Source organism: Leptidea sinapis, chromosome 18 (genome assembly GCF_905404315.1).
Source record: "Leptidea sinapis chromosome 18, ilLepSina1.1, whole genome shotgun sequence".
Classification (NCBI taxonomy): domain Eukaryota; kingdom Metazoa; phylum Arthropoda; class Insecta; order Lepidoptera; family Pieridae; genus Leptidea; species Leptidea sinapis.
The window spans coordinates 9237843-9256667 of NC_066282.1; the positions used below are offsets into that span (position 1 = coordinate 9237843).

The 18825-nt window shown below is 35.5% G+C and overlaps 1 protein-coding gene across 1 annotated transcript in view; it reads right to left on the minus strand.

Moving 5' to 3' along the window:
* LOC126969574 (cell adhesion molecule Dscam2-like) overlaps positions 1 to 18825 on the minus strand; it is a 49518-nt gene that overhangs the window by 5602 nt on the left and 25091 nt on the right. The window contains exons 4-6 of the mRNA XM_050815106.1: positions 3967 to 4125; positions 2244 to 2372; positions 261 to 366 (exon numbers count right to left, since the gene is read on the minus strand). Coding sequence (XP_050671063.1) covers positions 261 to 366; positions 2244 to 2372; positions 3967 to 4125 — 394 coding nt within the window. The remainder of the gene's footprint in view (positions 1 to 260; positions 367 to 2243; positions 2373 to 3966; positions 4126 to 18825) is intronic.

An 18825-nucleotide genomic window follows, 5' to 3' on the forward strand; every position in this document is an offset into this window, starting at 1 on the left:
TCTTTGCAAGATTTTTACAATATTGTTCATTCTACAAACGTAGAATAACACGAGGAATAAATAATTTTAAGGAGTTTTGCTTTGTTAGGCCAAAGAAGTATAACTTCTTGCGTGCATAGATAAGTCGACACACACTTTTATTTATGTATCGAACTGCGTTGTCACAATTTTCCAATCGGTTGAAATTTAACAGGATAATAATTTCGTTAAAGGAACTCTCACATTTCTTTTACTCTCTTCGATGGAAATCAACGACTCACCTAATAGCCTGTCGGTTAATGTGTCGTAAAGTGCAGGGAAGTATCACTGTTTCTCCGACGCGGGCCTCTATAGAGTTAACTTCCAAAACCTCCGCCCAATTTGATTCTACAAGGAATACACAATGAGATTATTTATTTTCAAGACACGTAACATCTAATGTGATTTCTATTCGATGGTGATGGCGATTTGAAACCTTTTTTTTTAAGTTCAATCTTTATTGCATCGTCTCAAACTTTTTCGTCTGTGTGTTGCATGTCGTGTGACGGTCGGGCAGCACCTATAGTTCTCATATTGGATGCAATTGCGGTCGGGTGGAAGAGTAGGTTCGAACCCCACACACTTGATAAAGGTTTTTTTATTTTATGAAAATGTAAAGCATAATATATAAATTTGTTTTTTTTCTGTGCTGATATTAATACCTATGTTATTTTGTGAAAAAAAGCATCGTGGTTTCATAAAACCACACAATTGCTTTTATGATTTTGCATGTGCCTGCTCTTAAATTTGTAACAACTTTACTTGTGAATATTTCTGGCAAATAAAGAACTTTGTCAAAGTTCTTTGTGCTCCAGAAGAGGGCTATTCGCGCTTTTTATAACCTAGGTCCTAAAGAATCATTGAGAGAATAATTTTACGATTTACACCTTGACTCTTGCCTCTCGATATATTCTTGATAATGTTATGTATGTACATAGGTACATAAGTGAATTTGCTAGAAACTGTCATAACCATAATGTAAACAGCAGGAACAAATAGAAATTTATGATGCCTAGTACTCGGTTAAGTCGAGTTAGTAAGTCTTTTGTGAGGCGTTGTATATGCTTTTACAACAAGCTCTCAAAAATGTTCAAAACAAATGTATACCGAAATTCAAAAGCATTGTTAGAAAACATTTGAGTGTTAAAGGTTACTAACATAAATGACTTTCCTAATAATACCATAGATTGGGAATTGAGCGTGGGCATTTACCCTTTAATAGCCTATGGGCAGGCTATTAAATTGTAGATTTTATTATACGATATTATAATATAGTAACAATATGTTTATGAGAAAAAAAGGAGCCCGATCTTCTCAGGTCTGAGGCATACTTGTAAGTGAATTCATATCCTATTCTGAAAAATAACATTTGAATTTGAATTCAATCAAAATCGGTTACAGTTTAAATAAATTGGCTCTCAGTTTCTATATTTCTGTATCTCCGTTAAAGATGTTCTTCTCTTTTGCAAGCTCGTCCGTCTGTCTGTATGCTAGTATGTTATTAGTCTATGGTGAGAATTATTTGAACGAATCTTATTATAAAATTACTTAACTTATTATGAAAGGCATTTATTTTCTCAAAATTGATTCCTTTAGAATTTTTTTTGATGTCATTTCTAATATACTAGATACTACTACCGCTTCGGGAACAAACTGAGAGAGAAGAAGCTGCGCAAGAAACTCTTCCGGCATTCTTTTTTTGCGCTCTTTTCAATAAAAATATACAATATTGTACAATCATTTCTATCGCTATAAAATAATCACAATCTAGTCCCAGGCTGTCCCATTATTTAGATATTCAGCAGTGGAGTAATAGGATTTACGACAGAGCCATTTTTTTATAAAACATTCAAATTTATTTATACATAATGCCTGAACAGTGGCTGGGACTTTATTATAGAAGTGTATACATTTACCCTTAAAGCTATGTATCTTATGAAGCCTACTAGAATTAGTTACAAGCAATCCCTTATTTCTAGTGTTATAATAATGAAAATTATTAAGAGCAAAAAGGTGACGATTTTTGTGAACGTATATTAAATTTTCATTAATGTACTGACAATGAACAGTCATAATATTTATTTCTTTAAATTTTTCTTTGAGAGACTGTCTATAACCAAGCTGATACATAGCACAAACACCTCTCTTTTATAGTTCTCTTCAATAATTAAATTCAATTCACTGCCACGAAAAATAAGCAGTCAGCGAGAAAATTTCAAACTCACCGTCTGAAGCAAGGGTTAGAGTGTTACTGAGAGTATCCAGTGCAATGCAAGTGTACTCTGCTTCGACATCAGCTTGTGACAAATCCGACCCCATAAGAAATCCACCGGCACCTGATATCCACCGCGTGTCTATAACAAATGAGTACAAGAAAAATCAAATTGCTTTCTAGTAATAAATTTTTTATTTTTATTTTTTATGTGTCATTAATCAGGTGAACTATAAGATATCGTTGCTTTTTATTATTACCATAATATTAAATAGCATTTTTTTAGTAGGGTGTAGCTATACGCGGGCCCTTTCGTACACCTAATACGAAAGGGCCCGCGTGTTTTTTTCTATGAAAAACAGATTGCACAAAAACAGATTGAAATACAATTACAGATGAGCAGGACGTTCAGCTGATGGTAATTTATACAACCTGCCCATTACAATGCAGTGCCGCTCAATATTCTTGAAATACCCAAAAATTCTGAGCGGCAGTCCAACTGCGCTCGTCACCTTGAGACATAAGATGTCAAGTCTCATTTGCCCAGTAATTTCACTAGCTACGGACCGAAACACTACTGTGTTTATATATTACTACTTCACAGCAGAAATGGGAGCCGTTGTGGTACCCAAAATCTAGCCGGCACCCTGTGCAAAGGAGCCTGCCACTGGTAAATGGTATTTTACCTGCCGCGATGGCATGCGTCCTGATGGAATGACCCTAGTGGCTTGAGCGCTGATGTAGGACTCAACTTGCTTTGACACTCTGGCTCCTTCTCACGTCAAAGTAACGTCACTTAGTACTGGGGCTGCTACTTCGACTGCCAAAGACAGCAACCAAAATTTATGAAAGATGCGGGAACTCGAACCCGCGACCTGTCGGGTTCCGTCCGAGCGCTCTTCCACTGAGCCAACGGTTCGAGTAACGTATGGTTCATATATCTTGGTATATCTTGTTCAATTCTTAGGTTGTAGCTTCATCTACAGGATCTACTATAAAGTTGATAGCCTGCTCAACCCTAATAATTGTATATTAAGAAATTTATTTGAGATGTCGCTCTTTCAAATCTAAACAATTAATCATTTTTTAAAGCGATATCCCTCACCTCTCACAAATTAATTTGGTAATCAAATTTATGAACGATGAGGGACTCGATCCCGCGCCCTCTCGGATTCCATCCAAGCACTCTTCCACTGAGCCAACCGTCCGAATGACGTATGGTTCATAAATCATGGTATGTCATGTTCAACTCTCAGGTTTGAGCTTTAAAAAAATAACAAATTGTTTAAACATATATAATATCATTCACGACTTGGAAACAAACATTCATATTCATCATATTAATTTTTGTACCTACTAGGATTGGATCCCGGGAGACCACAATATGAGTAATAGTCTTTTCTGGGCGGAGCACAAGGATTGGTACATACAAAAAGATTGACGATACGGACAGCGAAGCTCCGCTAATTTAACTCGGACAGCGACGAGTCTCGGCGTTGTACGGCGTGGCACTCAATAGATTTGTCTTCCCAAGTTTGCTTAGTCACAGTGTAAATCGTGTGTATGTGTCATGGTCAAGGTCATTTACCACAGGCCTACATGAGTAATAGCCAATGATACTATGGTAGTGAAATCAGCTCAATACAAAGTTGTTAAAAGATTTTTAATTGTATTGAATTGAATTAGTTAAGTTGTATGGAGTAAGTATTGTAAGGAATTACAAGATAAATATATACCTGTTCCCATATAGCCTGTGGCCAATGTCAGTCCATCCTGCAACCACCTTATATCCGGGAAGTTGAGTTGTGACGACACTTCACACCGGAGCAACACCGAACCGCCTAACTTGGCAGCTGTCAGCTGTCGGATCGAATGCGCGAGCACACTGTCGTCAGCTGCATAGTAAAAACATAAATTCAAATATTTTTTCAATTATACTTTATAAGATTTCATTTCAATATATAATATGCATGTGAATACTTCTTTAGGCGCACTGTATACTTATTCTTATGGGTTCAGACAAAGCCGCTCGTATCTCTCGTCTATGTATTTACCAGTGAGAGGTTCCTCTGGACAGGATGCCGGCTAGATTATGGGTACCACAACGGCGCTCATTTTTGTGCCGTGAAGCAGTAATGTGTGCATTATTGTGATTCGATCGGAAGTGCGCCGTAGCTAGTGAAATTACTTGGCAAACGAGACTAAACATCTTATTTCTCAAGCTGACGGGCGCTAAATTGGGTAAATTCGCCTACCCAAAAGAAATGAAGATAATATAATAGTATAAGTACGGAAGTCTCCTCCTCACTCCTCACTCCGCAAAATCAATTAAAGAAATTGGTACTCTTGCGTTTATACAATAAGGTGTAGTTCAGATCGCACAGCGCTACTAACCTACATTTTTATTCACCTAGAAGTTGCCTCTCTTTCTACATCGTGACTCTTACGTCGTCAGGACGACATTAAAGTCCCGTGAGTCCCTACTGGCTGGTCTACTCTGTAGAGGCCGCTGCACGTACTTACGATTTCGATACCTACACGGGGAGAGACAGGCCTGCTTAAAGTCAATCAAATTATTATGACAATATAATGTCGTTACAATTATTGTTATTTATGTGTACTTCTTGTTACTACTGACGACCCACCCGTAGTTCGCACACCTCCTGCTCGTGTATGCATGCCTGGTCATTGTTGGCACCAATTGGCACGTTCTAGTAAACAAACCTCATTTTCAATGTAACTCAAAGAAATGTTTAAACATGAATAAGGTTTTAAGGTTATAGAATTTTAAGATTTGATTTTAAGCTTTTCTCGTTGAGACCCTTCGAACAATATTTTATGGGGGTCTAACTTATTGTGGTTGCTGAAGAATATAAATTCCAACGCCCTCTGAATTCTTTTTATATATATATAGATATATAACTTACTACACCATGTTTATCGTATATAATATGAATATATTGTGTGCAAAAAGTTCTAAGAGAAGATTTCAACAATAATTCAAAGACATGATTCATGAAACATTTTAATATTTCCTTGTATTATTCAAATAAGGGTTCCATATTTTGTTCAGTTCAAATTTCTTTGAGGATGAAGTTCACCGAAGCAGAAAATATTAAAATATGTTAAGTAAAGTCCATCACTCGAAATAAATTCAGCAATATTTATTTTAGACGAGGCTTTTGTCGCCGCTGCGTTTGCATTGATTTAACAATTTTATCTTTAATATTTAAAGTTATGCTTCTTTATGAAAAAATGATGAGAGTGAAATTTTAAGATGCGCGCGCATCACTGTAACACAACAGTAACTGGTTGAAGTTGTTTCCAAAAATTTACTGACGTTTGCGACATTCGCAAAGGGTTCAAGCCCATACAGCCGTATTCATTATTTAATAATTAATTGTCAATGCCATCGATGCAAGATTTTTAAAAATTGTTTCTTTCTAAAAACGTAGAATAGCACGAGGAATAAATCATTTTAATGATTTTTGCTTCGTTAGGCCAAAGAAGTATAACTTCTTGCGTGCATACATAAGTACACACACACTATTTTTGGTATACTTTAATTATAAGTGAAAAGATATACATCCAAATCGGATTAACTGCTTTTGAGATTACCAGAAGCAAAAGCGTAATCAAACTGACAAAAAACTTGAAAATTCCGTTGATTTCGGACATATTGTGTTATACCTGCAGTAATAGCTTTTTTCATGTATCTTTCATGAGTATACGAGTATATATTATATTATACTATATATATTTATAAGTATAGACGAGACGGTCGCCGCGACATCGCTTACATAAATCAAATCAAAATCACTGAATTCATTTAGGTCAAGGCAATGTCAAAGCTTATACTTTTTTGAAGTAAAACTTTTTTACGCACGCTAGACTTGGGGAGTAAGCTGGTGAATACGTGGCGAGAGCTTTACTAAAAGTGTGATCGGGTGAGGCGAACGGAAGTTGAGAGGGAGATATAAGTTAGTGGAGATATAAAGAGAGTGTTACTTTTCGTATTTTAATGAATAATATCAATATAACATTATATCATTCTTTGTAAAATATATAAATAATAATAGATATAATAAAATTATGATATGTTTCAGTGATAGGTGTCGTAAACTTCAAAGAACTTTTATTCGATCGCGCGTAACGATTACACGCACACACTTTTTTACTAATTAGATACATTTTAAAATTTCATTACAAAAATGAAAAAAGCGGCCAAGTGCGAGTCGGACTCGTTCATGAAGGGTAGGAGGTAAGCAGCAAGTAACATAATATAAAAGTTCTTTTATAATAATAAATTTCGAAGAAATTGATTGAAGAGTCTGTAGAAATAAATAACCGAAGCTGTACTCTTTAAGTTTACGTTTTTTATAGCGCCTTAGTATAAAATTAACCTTACCCATTCTATGTTGGAGTATAACTTTATAAGGGAATTTCTGAGAAGCGAACAGGAGGTACCCCCTTAATGATAGTGGTTACGTAATTAATGAGATCGCGTTGGCATCCTCCGACAATATAAATCTAGATTTAACTTTATTAGGCTCCTTAATTAAGAAGATGTGTAACTTAAAATTATACATTAGGTTTAAACTTTAATAATGTATTTTATTATTTTTCTTAATTTACATTCTTGAATAAAAATATGTGTATCTCTTAGATTAAGGATTGGTCGCGGAATTGTAGTGAACTGTCGGACTTTTTTCGCCCCCCGCCTTGTCCAGCCGCGCACTACGAGCCAAAGTCCGCAGTAAGAGGTGGGACGTTATCGCGAACCAACCACACGCACCCTGATGAAGGACCTCCGAATGGTCCGAAACTAGTCGGTACCCACACCGATGAAACGTGAGTAAAGCCGTAGTAATAAATAATTTAATAATGACTCACGAAAGTTTTTAATAATTTAATGTCTTTTTTTCGTAGTCATCAAGATTTATATAGACTAAAGAAGGCCATGAGTTACTCGCATCGTTCGTGAATATACACTTGAACTCGGTACGCTCGAGATTCATCTATGGACTTCACTTTAAATCCGTCTTTTCTTTCACTAATTGCATAATACTATTTACATTTTTTTCGTATTTATTGTAGCTCTATTTGTTTCGGCGAGTCTGGAATTGTCGTGATACCCGAAATACAAAATAGTAACACGATCAACGGGCTGTCAAAAATAATATTAAATTATTAAAGTGAATTATAAATCATATAATTTTATCCTTGGACTTTTAGCGCTTTATGCTGATTGATGAACTATTATGTTTAATAAACATTAAATACCATATCAGAAAACAATATAGGATTAAATTACGTATTTGATGATAAAATGATTCCAGCAGACCAACTGTCTAAATAGTTGTGTGCACAGAATAGGTAAAAGACATTAGAACGCTAATTTGTGTGGGAACCACTGTCACCACTCAATGTTATACTACACGCCCTAGTCAAATAAACACAAGCATTTGCACACATACGTGACCACTAACGCAGCCCTATAAGTGGTTAAAACATAGATAATTGGCATACACACGCCTACTTTTGACATCTCACGCCTATGAAGTTTCATATTTTATTCGTATAACTGTCATACCGCTAATGTTATACTTCATGGATGGGTCCTTGATCCATGGGTACCTGAGTAAAGTGATGTGCGCAACGCATAACGAACAACCCGACTTTCAAAAATTGATTTTGATTTAAATCGAATATATTCAAATCATGTAAGAAATAATCGATTCGCATGGGTTTTTTAGTCACAAAATATAAGCCATGTCGCAACGTCAGGCGATCAAGCCGTTCAAAGAGCACTTGATCCCCGACATCTCGAGCAGCTCTGCATGCAGCGTTCAAATGGTTTGAGCTGATACTGGGGTGCGCCAGACCAGAAATGACAGCAGTACTTTACCTTATTTGGCCGGACCTGCGCTTTGTAGAGCGCTGGAATGTGGGCCGGCTTGAAGTATTGCCGTGTTCTATTAATTGTTCCGATACTAGGCGAAGCTCTAAGGTTAAAGAGCGGTGTTACGACAAATTGGGCTTTATGAGTGGTAAACGCGCAAACTCGAGTCTTCTGGGGGTAACCTCTCTGTATACCAAGAACTGGAGGCTAACAAAGCCTGCCCTGATTTTGGAGAGCAGGGAGGTAATAGCAATAGGCCTGTTGTTCGGACTCGAACTGTCTCTATATTTTTTGATCGGATAAACAAGGGCTGACTTCCATAAGTCCAGGACCAGAGTTCGAGTAAGAACAAGAACAAGAAAAGTGCAGCTGAACAGAAAATATATCTCTACCATTTACGGGTAGTAAAATGCTTAATACCTTATTGGAAAATGCCAGTGTTAAGGTTACTACAGATGGCTGGAATAGGTAAAGTCGAAGACCACAATAAATATAAATTAGAATACTAGGCACGAGATATCCTCTTCGACAGAGTTTGTGAATAAGAATTAATTATCAACATTAGCTACAATACCAGTAGTGGGTATTTGAAGGTTTTTGGACTTTCCGATGAAAAGAAACTTCCTTCTCGGGCTACACTACATACCAGGCTTCTTTTTTGATGCGTTACTATAGTGCAAAAAATTCATCATTTTCGCAGAGTTTCATACGTTATCACAGTAAGAGCGTGACTGTCAGCCGGTGAAGCTAATTTCGTTGAAATATGGTCCGTCGCTCATATACACGGCGCGCCTGCCCCGCCCACAAGGCCATTCTAATCTCTTTAAACTGTTCTGTGGTTGTGCGGAGCTATGTTTGCTTAAGATTCTTTCTGTACCGATTAGTATAGTATAGTATAAAGAAATAAAAAAAAATACCCAACAAGGAACAACTGACTTCAAAAACACTATTCTAAATAATAGATATAATTTGCACTAAAAAGTATAAAAATAATTACGTATTTTTTACAATGTCATTATGTTCCGTTACACTTTACACATAACGTTTCTATTTCGCGCCACCGATGAATGATAGTTGGCACTTGAATTTAGTGCAATGACAACTTGCAGCTAACACTAGCTGTCATGCACGACGTTCTTGACGTATGTCAGAGCGAACGCACTGCAACGTTCTACCGCGAGTTTATACACGGCTGTCAACGCGAACAGTAAGAACGAAACCGTAGCGCGCGCGCATCTTCTCCAAGATCCTATCGACCACGTGAGAATCCCTGTAGCTGGTGGAGAATCATCGAGTGTTAGTAGCAGTTCAAGGTACGTACGTGCATTGTATTGTTATTGCCTATTCCAAAGTGTTAACATCGTCATCGTTAGATTCTGTCTTAAGTTACTATGTTTTATTATTTTAGTTAGTATGTTTTTAGTTACAAACGTATCTTGGCTGGCACCGACTCCAAAATGAACAATAATCTCACTAGCTTAGATTTATGACTTTAATTTAAAATTCAACTTTTGTGCCAATTAGCTTTCTGCTACATTCCGCGGAAATATGAAATAAAGAAAATAAAATGGAAGCAGTTCCGGGACTCGGCTAAACTTTTAATTAAGGGATTAAAAATGACATTTAACGAAGAGTTGGAAACAAGTTAGCTTTGTTTGTTGGTCATCCATTGTACAGTTATTTAATTTGGACTTTTGTATAATGAATTTTAATTGAGTCACAAATCTATAATGTTTTACATAGTTTTAAAATTGTTTTACAAAGATTTTTCTTGCAACATGTGCTCCGGAATTGATACAGGTACTTACCCGTATTTTTCGGCTCCCCCACTTACTAGTCCCAAAATTATGAAAGGTGGCTTTAGTGCACATTTGAGAAAGGAGGAAACGCTCGGATTCGTCCAACAACAGACCCATTGCTTTTACCTCCATTTAAAAACTTATGGAAACGAGTAACAACCGCCAGCTCTTGGAATACCTAGAGGATTTAGGTACATTACAGTTTCTGTCGAGGTCGTTCGACTGGTGATCTTTTTATTTCTTCTTCGTATATCTCGATTATCATAAATATATACTTAATCAACGAATAATTAATGATCAACAATTAAAATATTATACCTAACCAGCTGACCCAGCAAACGTTGTATTGCCGATATTAAAATCGCGATACAAAAGTAACTGTTGATCGTAGATGGGTGAAAATTTGAAGTTGTATGTATTTTTTCATGCTGACTCATAATCAAACAAATTTAAAAAAAAATGTAATAAAAAAAATAAAAAAATAAAACCGTGTGGACCATCCTTAACATTTAGGGGTATGAAAAATAAATATTGGCCGATTCTAAGATCTATTCAATATGCTCACAAAACTTCATGAGAATCGGTCAAGCCGTTTCGGAGGAGTACGGGAACGAACATTGTGACACGAGAATTTTATATATAAGCTGTATTAAAAAATAAATTGGTATAATTCGGCTGAACAAACAGTTTTATAATTTGAGTAGTGATCTCCAATTTTAAAGCAACATTTTTACCACAAAATATATTCAAAACAAAACAAATCTTACAACTTTATTTACAATACCATGACTACATAAAATTAAAACTATCATGTGCAAGCGGACCAAGAATACTGGCAGTATTTCTGCGTTGGATAGCTAGGCTGATCCGTTGACCGAAAAAGCTGCCAGCGCTTGGTTATGCTAAAAGAAATGCTAATGCTACATAGAATCTATGCTCTGAAACAAAAACTCGTTAAAATACCAAAAGTGAAGTGCAGAACACACATTTAAATGTACTGGCAAAGAGACTTCTTGTAAGTTTCGATTAGGGCAAAGATGGATTGATGACAACTGCTGCTGCTGTTAGTCAATAATGGCGTTAAATTGATGAGACAGTACAAAAACTACATAGACTAAACAATTCCATAGAAAATAGTAAGACACAATTCTGAAGTAACCTTATCTATGAGATGAAGAAGCAACCGTTAGAGAGGTACAACAGACCAGTCATTATCTATTTATCAAATTGATGATTATTATGTATAAATTTTTCTTGAGGTCCAATGACCTCCAATTTAAAACACTCTAAGAAAAAAGAAGACACTATCAGTCAATCATTCATGGCAAATGAAGGGCACAGGGAAAGAACATGCAATGTCACATTTTTATTTTTTTTAAACTGGTAATGCCATTTTGTAGTGTAAAAGTGGTAGAAGGGAACGCAAAAACGTTCTAGGGAAGAACATGCATAGTCACTGAGTAATCGCCTTCTAAAAATACTAATACAATGCAAAAACATGCAAGGTCCTAGTCGTACACGGAAAAAAAATGTTTTGTCCATGAAAGCATGCCCTTTTCAGTCTAGGCCAATAAAATAAATAAGGGCTGAAAAAGAATACTCAAGACTGTTATTTCACAGAGAACAATACAATAGTACGTGGACATCGGCTGTGGTAACTGGATCAAAAAAAAGACTGGAGCGATTGATCACAGCAGCGAAAATCTGGCCAAAACCTCAGAGTTTGTTCTTCCAGAGCAATCATATGCAGAGAGTCTTCCTGTGTCGAAGGCAAAATTTGTGGACATCCAATCCTTGTCAAAATTTTGTGGTACAAAAGCCAAAAACTACTACTCACAAATTAAATTTACGAATAATTAAAAACAAGTGCTCTAATTATTGTGTGTATCAATACATAACAGATTGTTAAGTACCTACCTAATAAAATAGCTTTTCTTATCTTACCTTGTCTCATTTCTCATCTTATCTTATAGTCAAGTAATGTTTAGCAAAAAGTATACTGCAAAATCTTACATAAAATAATAAGTTAGGTTTCACTTCTTGTATCTTATTTTTTTGAAAAGGTGGACATTGCATAGATTTTGCGTGTATTGGTTGGACATTGCATGTTTTTTGGTTGTATATTCTGAGTTAGTTTAGTTTTTTGCATATTTCATTAAAAATATATTCATGTAAAGGTTTTTTTTGGTAGTGAATGAATACGAATAAGTTAATTCAAAAACAAAGACATTTGTGTAATAAATCACAGATATAATTTATCTTTTAAAGAGGTTTAAAATCTTTTAATTACATTATTTCAGTTCAATGGCCGCCGGACATAGCATGTTCTTCCCTTGGACCCTTCAAATATCACCAAGTGAAAAAATGCCGGTAAAATTTACTACTACCTTCTTTACTACCTTTTCGCTTGGACAGTTATTTTATTTTATAGGAGACAATTCCTTTCAGTCACTCAGTCACCTGTGAGCACGCTGTATGTCACGTCAACGAAGCGGCGGTATACATAATAATAAATAATGTAATTTTTATAACAATTTTGATTAACTTCTAGCAATATGCTGTTCTTATAATAATAGTATCATATAGTCCTATTTGATTTATGATAAATTAATCAAATACAGTATAGGCAATAGAGTCCGTTATTAAAAAATATATGGGCTAAAGTCAATATAAATGAAAACACAATGGATTCAGAATATCCAGTTATTTTATGGGAGCCATCTCTGGGTGGCTTCATGAAGTACTACTAGTTCGAAGGTTAGTATAATTTACTACTTAGTGCATTATACTAAGCTTCGAACATACCACCTATTATCCGGCTCGAAGGACCAAAATTACAATAGTCTCAAAATATCTCGTAGGATGATGTATGATAAATTAATCAATCACACAAAATAATAAATCAAATCAAAATCACTTGATTCCTGTAGATCACGGGAATGACACTTATGTCTAAAAAAATCTTTTCTTATTGAATTTACCGCTACTTCATCTTTATGAAGAACTCTTTAGTTGAGCTAATGAGAAGAAGTAGGAAGAAACGCATTGCCACTCTTTTAAATCAACATTTACATTTTCATCGTTTTACAAATCATTTCAATTAAAATATATGTAAAGTGATGCAACAAAAATAATAATAATAAATCATTTACTTCATGCATTTTGTACATATAAGAATATATTTATGGTTTTATATGAAAATAAGACGCCAAAAGCTAAGTTGTACTTTTAATATCTCGTTTTAAACTAAATCCAACTCGAAATATTTTAAAAGAACATCCTCGGTCCTTTTTTTCAACAAGGACTGCGAAGTTTTAATTAAGGATTGAAAGACATTATGTTCTGAGTCTGGAGAATAGCCTCGTTATAAAGATGCCAGAATTTTTATTGAAAATAAGGCTGCTTTTATTTTACGACGATTTTTCATTATCCCTGGAATTTATGCTTCCTTGGGGTGGCACTTAAAATATGAATAGCATCCTGTCTCAATGTACTTTTTATACGTAGAAAACTTAATATTCTACATAACTCTGTAGATGTTCTTCTAACATTGAATGTGCATGATATAATAATATGATTATTGTTAACTTATTCAGCCTCTTGCTCGCCCCGTGATCCTCGTAAAAAAATGATTTAATACACTAAGATATAAATGATTTAAGTTTTCTTTTGTGTTAATTCTGCCAATGTTTGTTTTTAAAACAATTCGACACGTGTTTCACCTCTACACGAGGCATCCTCAGGACGTGTTGTCTCGCCAAAATCTGGCACTCAATTTGAGTCTCGCGCGAAACACGTGTCGAATTGTTTTAAAAACAAATATTGGCGGAATTAACACTAAAGAAAACTTAAATCATTTGCATAATTATGGACTTCCGCAAAGTAACGCATAATTCAATAAAAAAAAATTACACTAAGAAAGATTTCTCGATATAAGAATAACAACTATTTATATATAAATCAGTTGTTGATAGTGACAGCTGGACAGGGAGAAGATGTCTATAAAAGGCGATGTCGCTTTAGTGTCGACACACTGTTGTTACCGTTGACGAGTTAAAAGGCATTTGTTTTCTCAAAATTGATTCCTTTAGAATTCTTTTTGATGTCAATTCTAATATACTAGACACTACTACCGGAAACAAATGGTGCTCTGAGAGAGAAGAAGCGGCGTAAGAAACTCTCCCAGCATTATTTTTTTGCGCTCTTTTCAATGAAATATACAATATTGTACTGTCATTGCTATTGCCATAAAATAATCATAATCTAGTCCCAGGCTGTCGGATCACTTAGATATTCAGCTGTGGAGGAGTAGGATTTACGACAGAGCCATTTTTTGATAAAAAAAATTAAATTTATTTATAGATAATGCCTGAACAGTGGCTGGGACTTTATTATAAAAGTGTGTACATTTACCCTTAAAGCTATTATGTATCTTATGGCGTTACTCTGCCCGATCATTGTGGCAATATTAGTGGCGTAATTGTTCTTAGAAACTTACGGCCTTACAAATAAACTTGGTATTAAGTTATACCTAATGGTAAACTGAAGTTTTCCGAATGACAAGCTGCCTTGCAAATAAACGCGGGAAACGTTATACGTCCGAAAAAACCATTCGTAAGCAAAATGTCTATTTGTAAACATTTTACATATTCTTGGTTTATGCTTAGTTATAACTTTATGCCAATTTTATTTGTAAGGCTGTTAGAGTTTATATATTTTAATTTTTTGTAACGTTTTTATATTTAATTTTACAGCAACCATTTAGATCTTAACTTGCTTGTGAATATTTAGTAGGTGGTATTAAAATTTGTTTTAAATAAAAAACCCTTTTGATCTTATTTCCAAAACACAATATTGCTTGTACATTACTGCTTCACGGCTGCAGCCGCATCCCTTCCAAAGAAGCCTCCCACTAGTAAAATAATAATATGTTTAATGTATTTTTACTTTAAAAATATTTATTGCTAGGCAAGGTAACTAATCAACCGGCTGCAGTTTTCCCGAACTGATACGAGTTAGGGACCTTCGTGATTAGAGCATAGGTACTTCCAAAGGCCGGTAACGCATCTCTTGAACCCTGGTGTTGCAGATGTCCATGGATGTCCATGGTTGTCCACCTCATCACTTCCCGTCATGTGAGCCTTTTACCAGTTCTTTTTTTTATGGAAAAGGAGTACAAACGAGGTCACCTGGTGTTAAGTGATCACACGTATATAAGTGAACACGAGAGGAATCACAGGGGCGCTGCCGGCCTTTAAGGATGTCGTATCGTCCCGGAAACACCGCACAAGGAAGCTCATGCCACAGATTTGTAGTACGTAGAAGAAAGCTCCTTGAAAACCGCACTGTGGAGGACCGCCACATCCAGATGGGATCCAGTGGGGATGATATCCTAATTAGTGGGCGAAGGTGGAATTCGGCGGCAGGAATCAGGTGGAACAGCTCTTCGGAACACTCCCCGTGATAAATGCGGTAGAAGACACACAATGAAGCGACGTCTCTACGCAACGCTAAGTGATCAGGGCGTTCTGAGAGCACTGGGTCTTCGACCATTAGAGGTGCTCTGCTTTGCACGCGGTCAATGAATTGAGCTGATAATGGGGTGCAGCAGACCAGAGATGATAGCAATACTTCATATGTGGCCGAACCTGCGCTTTGTAGATCTTATAATACCAAAAAAATTACAATAACTGGGTAAAAAACCTCGATTCTACATATAGAATATTCACCATAAATGTACATTCGATACCATATACAATTTACGGCTAACTAATTATTTTTTCAATCTCGAACGCCGAACCCTTGGATCTTAAAAATGTTTTTCCTTTAAATATTCCTCTTAACAAAACAGTTTTTTGCGGTAATTTCCATAATGCTAATGATTCTTTTTACAAGTAAACAAAAGATTTGTAAAAGATTAAAACCAGATTAATGAGGAAATCTCGACTGAAAATATCCTCGAAAAATATTGAAATATCTTTATTCATCTTTAATACATTGTGTTGGTTAATTATAACACTGAAATGGCGATGTTCTTTTTTGATAGAAAATTAATATTAGACCCTGATTTTCATTTCACATTTCCGATTCAAAAGGCTCTATTCAAGCCATTATTTGTTTGAATAGAATTTAATTATTTAGATTTTGGTCGATTACAAGTTGTATTATAGGATGTTTAACGTGTTTGCACAGATAACACATAAAACAATATAAATATGATGTCCCACAAATAAAATAAGTTCTCTCAGTTAGTTTCTTAAACTTTTACCTTCAAAAGAGATTACTAGGTTTATTTTATTCCGTTATATCCTCAAGATTCGACATTTAATAAATAGTAGCTAAAAAAAAGTAAAAAACACGCTTTGTATAGAAGACTGAACTAAAAAATTTATTTTGATTCTTTAAAATCAATTCCTGCCTTATAGACGATTGGTGAAAATTAAATAAATTCGCAAAAATTTTATTTTGCAAATTGAAAAAGGAATAATTTTATCAAGTTAATTTATTGTCATCGGTCCTCGATAAGTCTACGAAGTTTGAACGAAATCTGGCTGTTTACAGTGGGTCAAAATCGCGCCCAAATGAGTCGGTTACAAACAAACATACATACAGGTGAACCCAATAAAAAGCGTGTAAAAATGGACCCTATTGCGAGCAAAATCTAGGTGACAACTAAGTTTACGAAGCGATCTCTAGTTTTTAAATTTAAATTGTTTAAGAACTGGAAAAAGTAAAACACGATTAGATATGTTTGCGCCGTTATTGTTCTCATTCAATAGCCTTTAACGCCACCTAGGGGGCTGATGTACAATCCGAGCATTGGCATCACCCTGGTCTTCGCATCGGGCGCTGAACGACTCTCTGGCCGCTTACAACGCGACACTTACCGATTGATCTTGTTCGAGTGGACACCGCTGACCACGCACGCGCCGCGTTACGCATTCGTGCATCATTGTCACACGTGGTTTTTTATACTACTTCTTTCGCGTCATCGTAGTGCCAAGTGAAGTGCTTGACTGAGGAAAGGGCTGACCAGTATCAGGTGAGTACTTCAGCCACTTGGCGCTTTATGTTTATTGATTGTGAATAGGCCAAACCAGGTTAAGTACCCGCAATCGCACTTAGCTTGGACATCTTGCATTACACCGCACCCCATTTTGACTCCCTCGCATCAACAAGATCAAAAAATTTAATCCAACTAGCCGAAGGCTCATTCAATTCATTTAAACTCATAATATGAAAAGAATATGTGTTGTATTTTTGAAAGGAATAATTTCAATGAAATAGCCTTAAGCCTGGTAAAAGAAAAACGCGATTCGTTGAAAATGTTCTTGACTGAATAAATTTTTGATCCAAACACAATGTAATGTTTATCATTAGTTTTTTCTTTTTTTTATGATAATAAGGGACGAGACGAGCAGGACGTTCAGCTGATGGTAATTGGTACGCCCTGCCCATTACAATGCAGTGCCGCTCAGGCTTCTTGAAAAACCCATAAATTCTGAGCGGCACTACAATTGCGCTCGTCACCTTGAGACATTAGTTCGTAAAACCGGTTACAAGAACTAGCTTTTTAGATAATAATTTGCTAGCTCCTAGTCGGCTAGCTCCATTTTTCTCCCTTCAATTAGTTGATTTTTTTTAATTTATTAATTCACCCATTGCCTTCATTTGTTAGTGTTATTACTAATTTAGGTCTTTTAGTTTTCACTCAAGTCCGTATTACAGAATTATCTTCATACGAAATCCGAGCTGAAAGGTGTTTTTTCGCTGACTTCGTAACTGTTCATAAAAGAGACAGCATACACTTGATCAAGCAATACGTGTACGAACCTTCTGGAAGAAGGTATTATATCAATAAACGTAGAACTATGACCAACAGAACGAGTTAAATACTTAAATAAATGATTTAGTGTAAAGACTACAAATGTTTATGTCAATAATTAATGTAAGATGTCACTGGCGAAAACATCGACATCTGTTGACATGAATTCCTTTTACTAAATGTTCTCTTTGTGAGTACCGACCAAGGGCGTGCATTGGTTTTCTAGTAAGATATCTCGATCTCTAGATCGCTGGCTGTCGCTGCCCTTTCTATAGGGCAGTAGATTTATACAATAAATATTTTAACGAAATCGACATTTTTAATGAAAAAAAACACAAATACAGGCGCTTAGTCATGGATAAATTAAAATTGTTAAATAATATATAAAACTATTTGCTTCAGGAAACATGTCGCGAACTTAGTTTATAGGTTAAGTACTTAGTTTATAAATATTATATAGGATTGTTCATGACCCCACTATTATTAGTAAGTCGTGGATACGGGGTTGATTGTACAAATACTTAACTATTTGAACTATTAGTTATAAATAACACGTTTGTTTGATTGTTTGTTGTCCTAAATAAAATAAAATAAAATAGGCACTCTTGATCTAACGAGTCGTAGTAGAGCTTTAGTATATGAAAATATTGCTTACCGTAGGTATTTAGTATCTAGCGTAAGGGAAAATTTTATGAGTCGGTGTTAAATAAGAGTTTGATAATAAAGTAACGAACCAAATTAAACTAAATTAACTTTGACACTAGTGCTATATTTATTAAGGTTCATAGCTCGAATTGTCGGGGACCCAGTGCTCTGTGAACGGCCGGATCGTATGTTGTGTGTCTTCTACCGCATTTGTCACGGGGAGTGTTCCGAAGAGCTGTTTTACCTGATTCCTGCCACCGAATTCCACCTTTGCACGACCCGCCACAAGATTTGACTTCTGTCAAAATACCTAATGTTGAACGAAAATGAATAAACATATCGATAAGTTAGTGAAATCTAGAAATAATGTAATCAGGATTGATAGAGTATATATACCTGTATAATATTACCGATAAAGTACGTC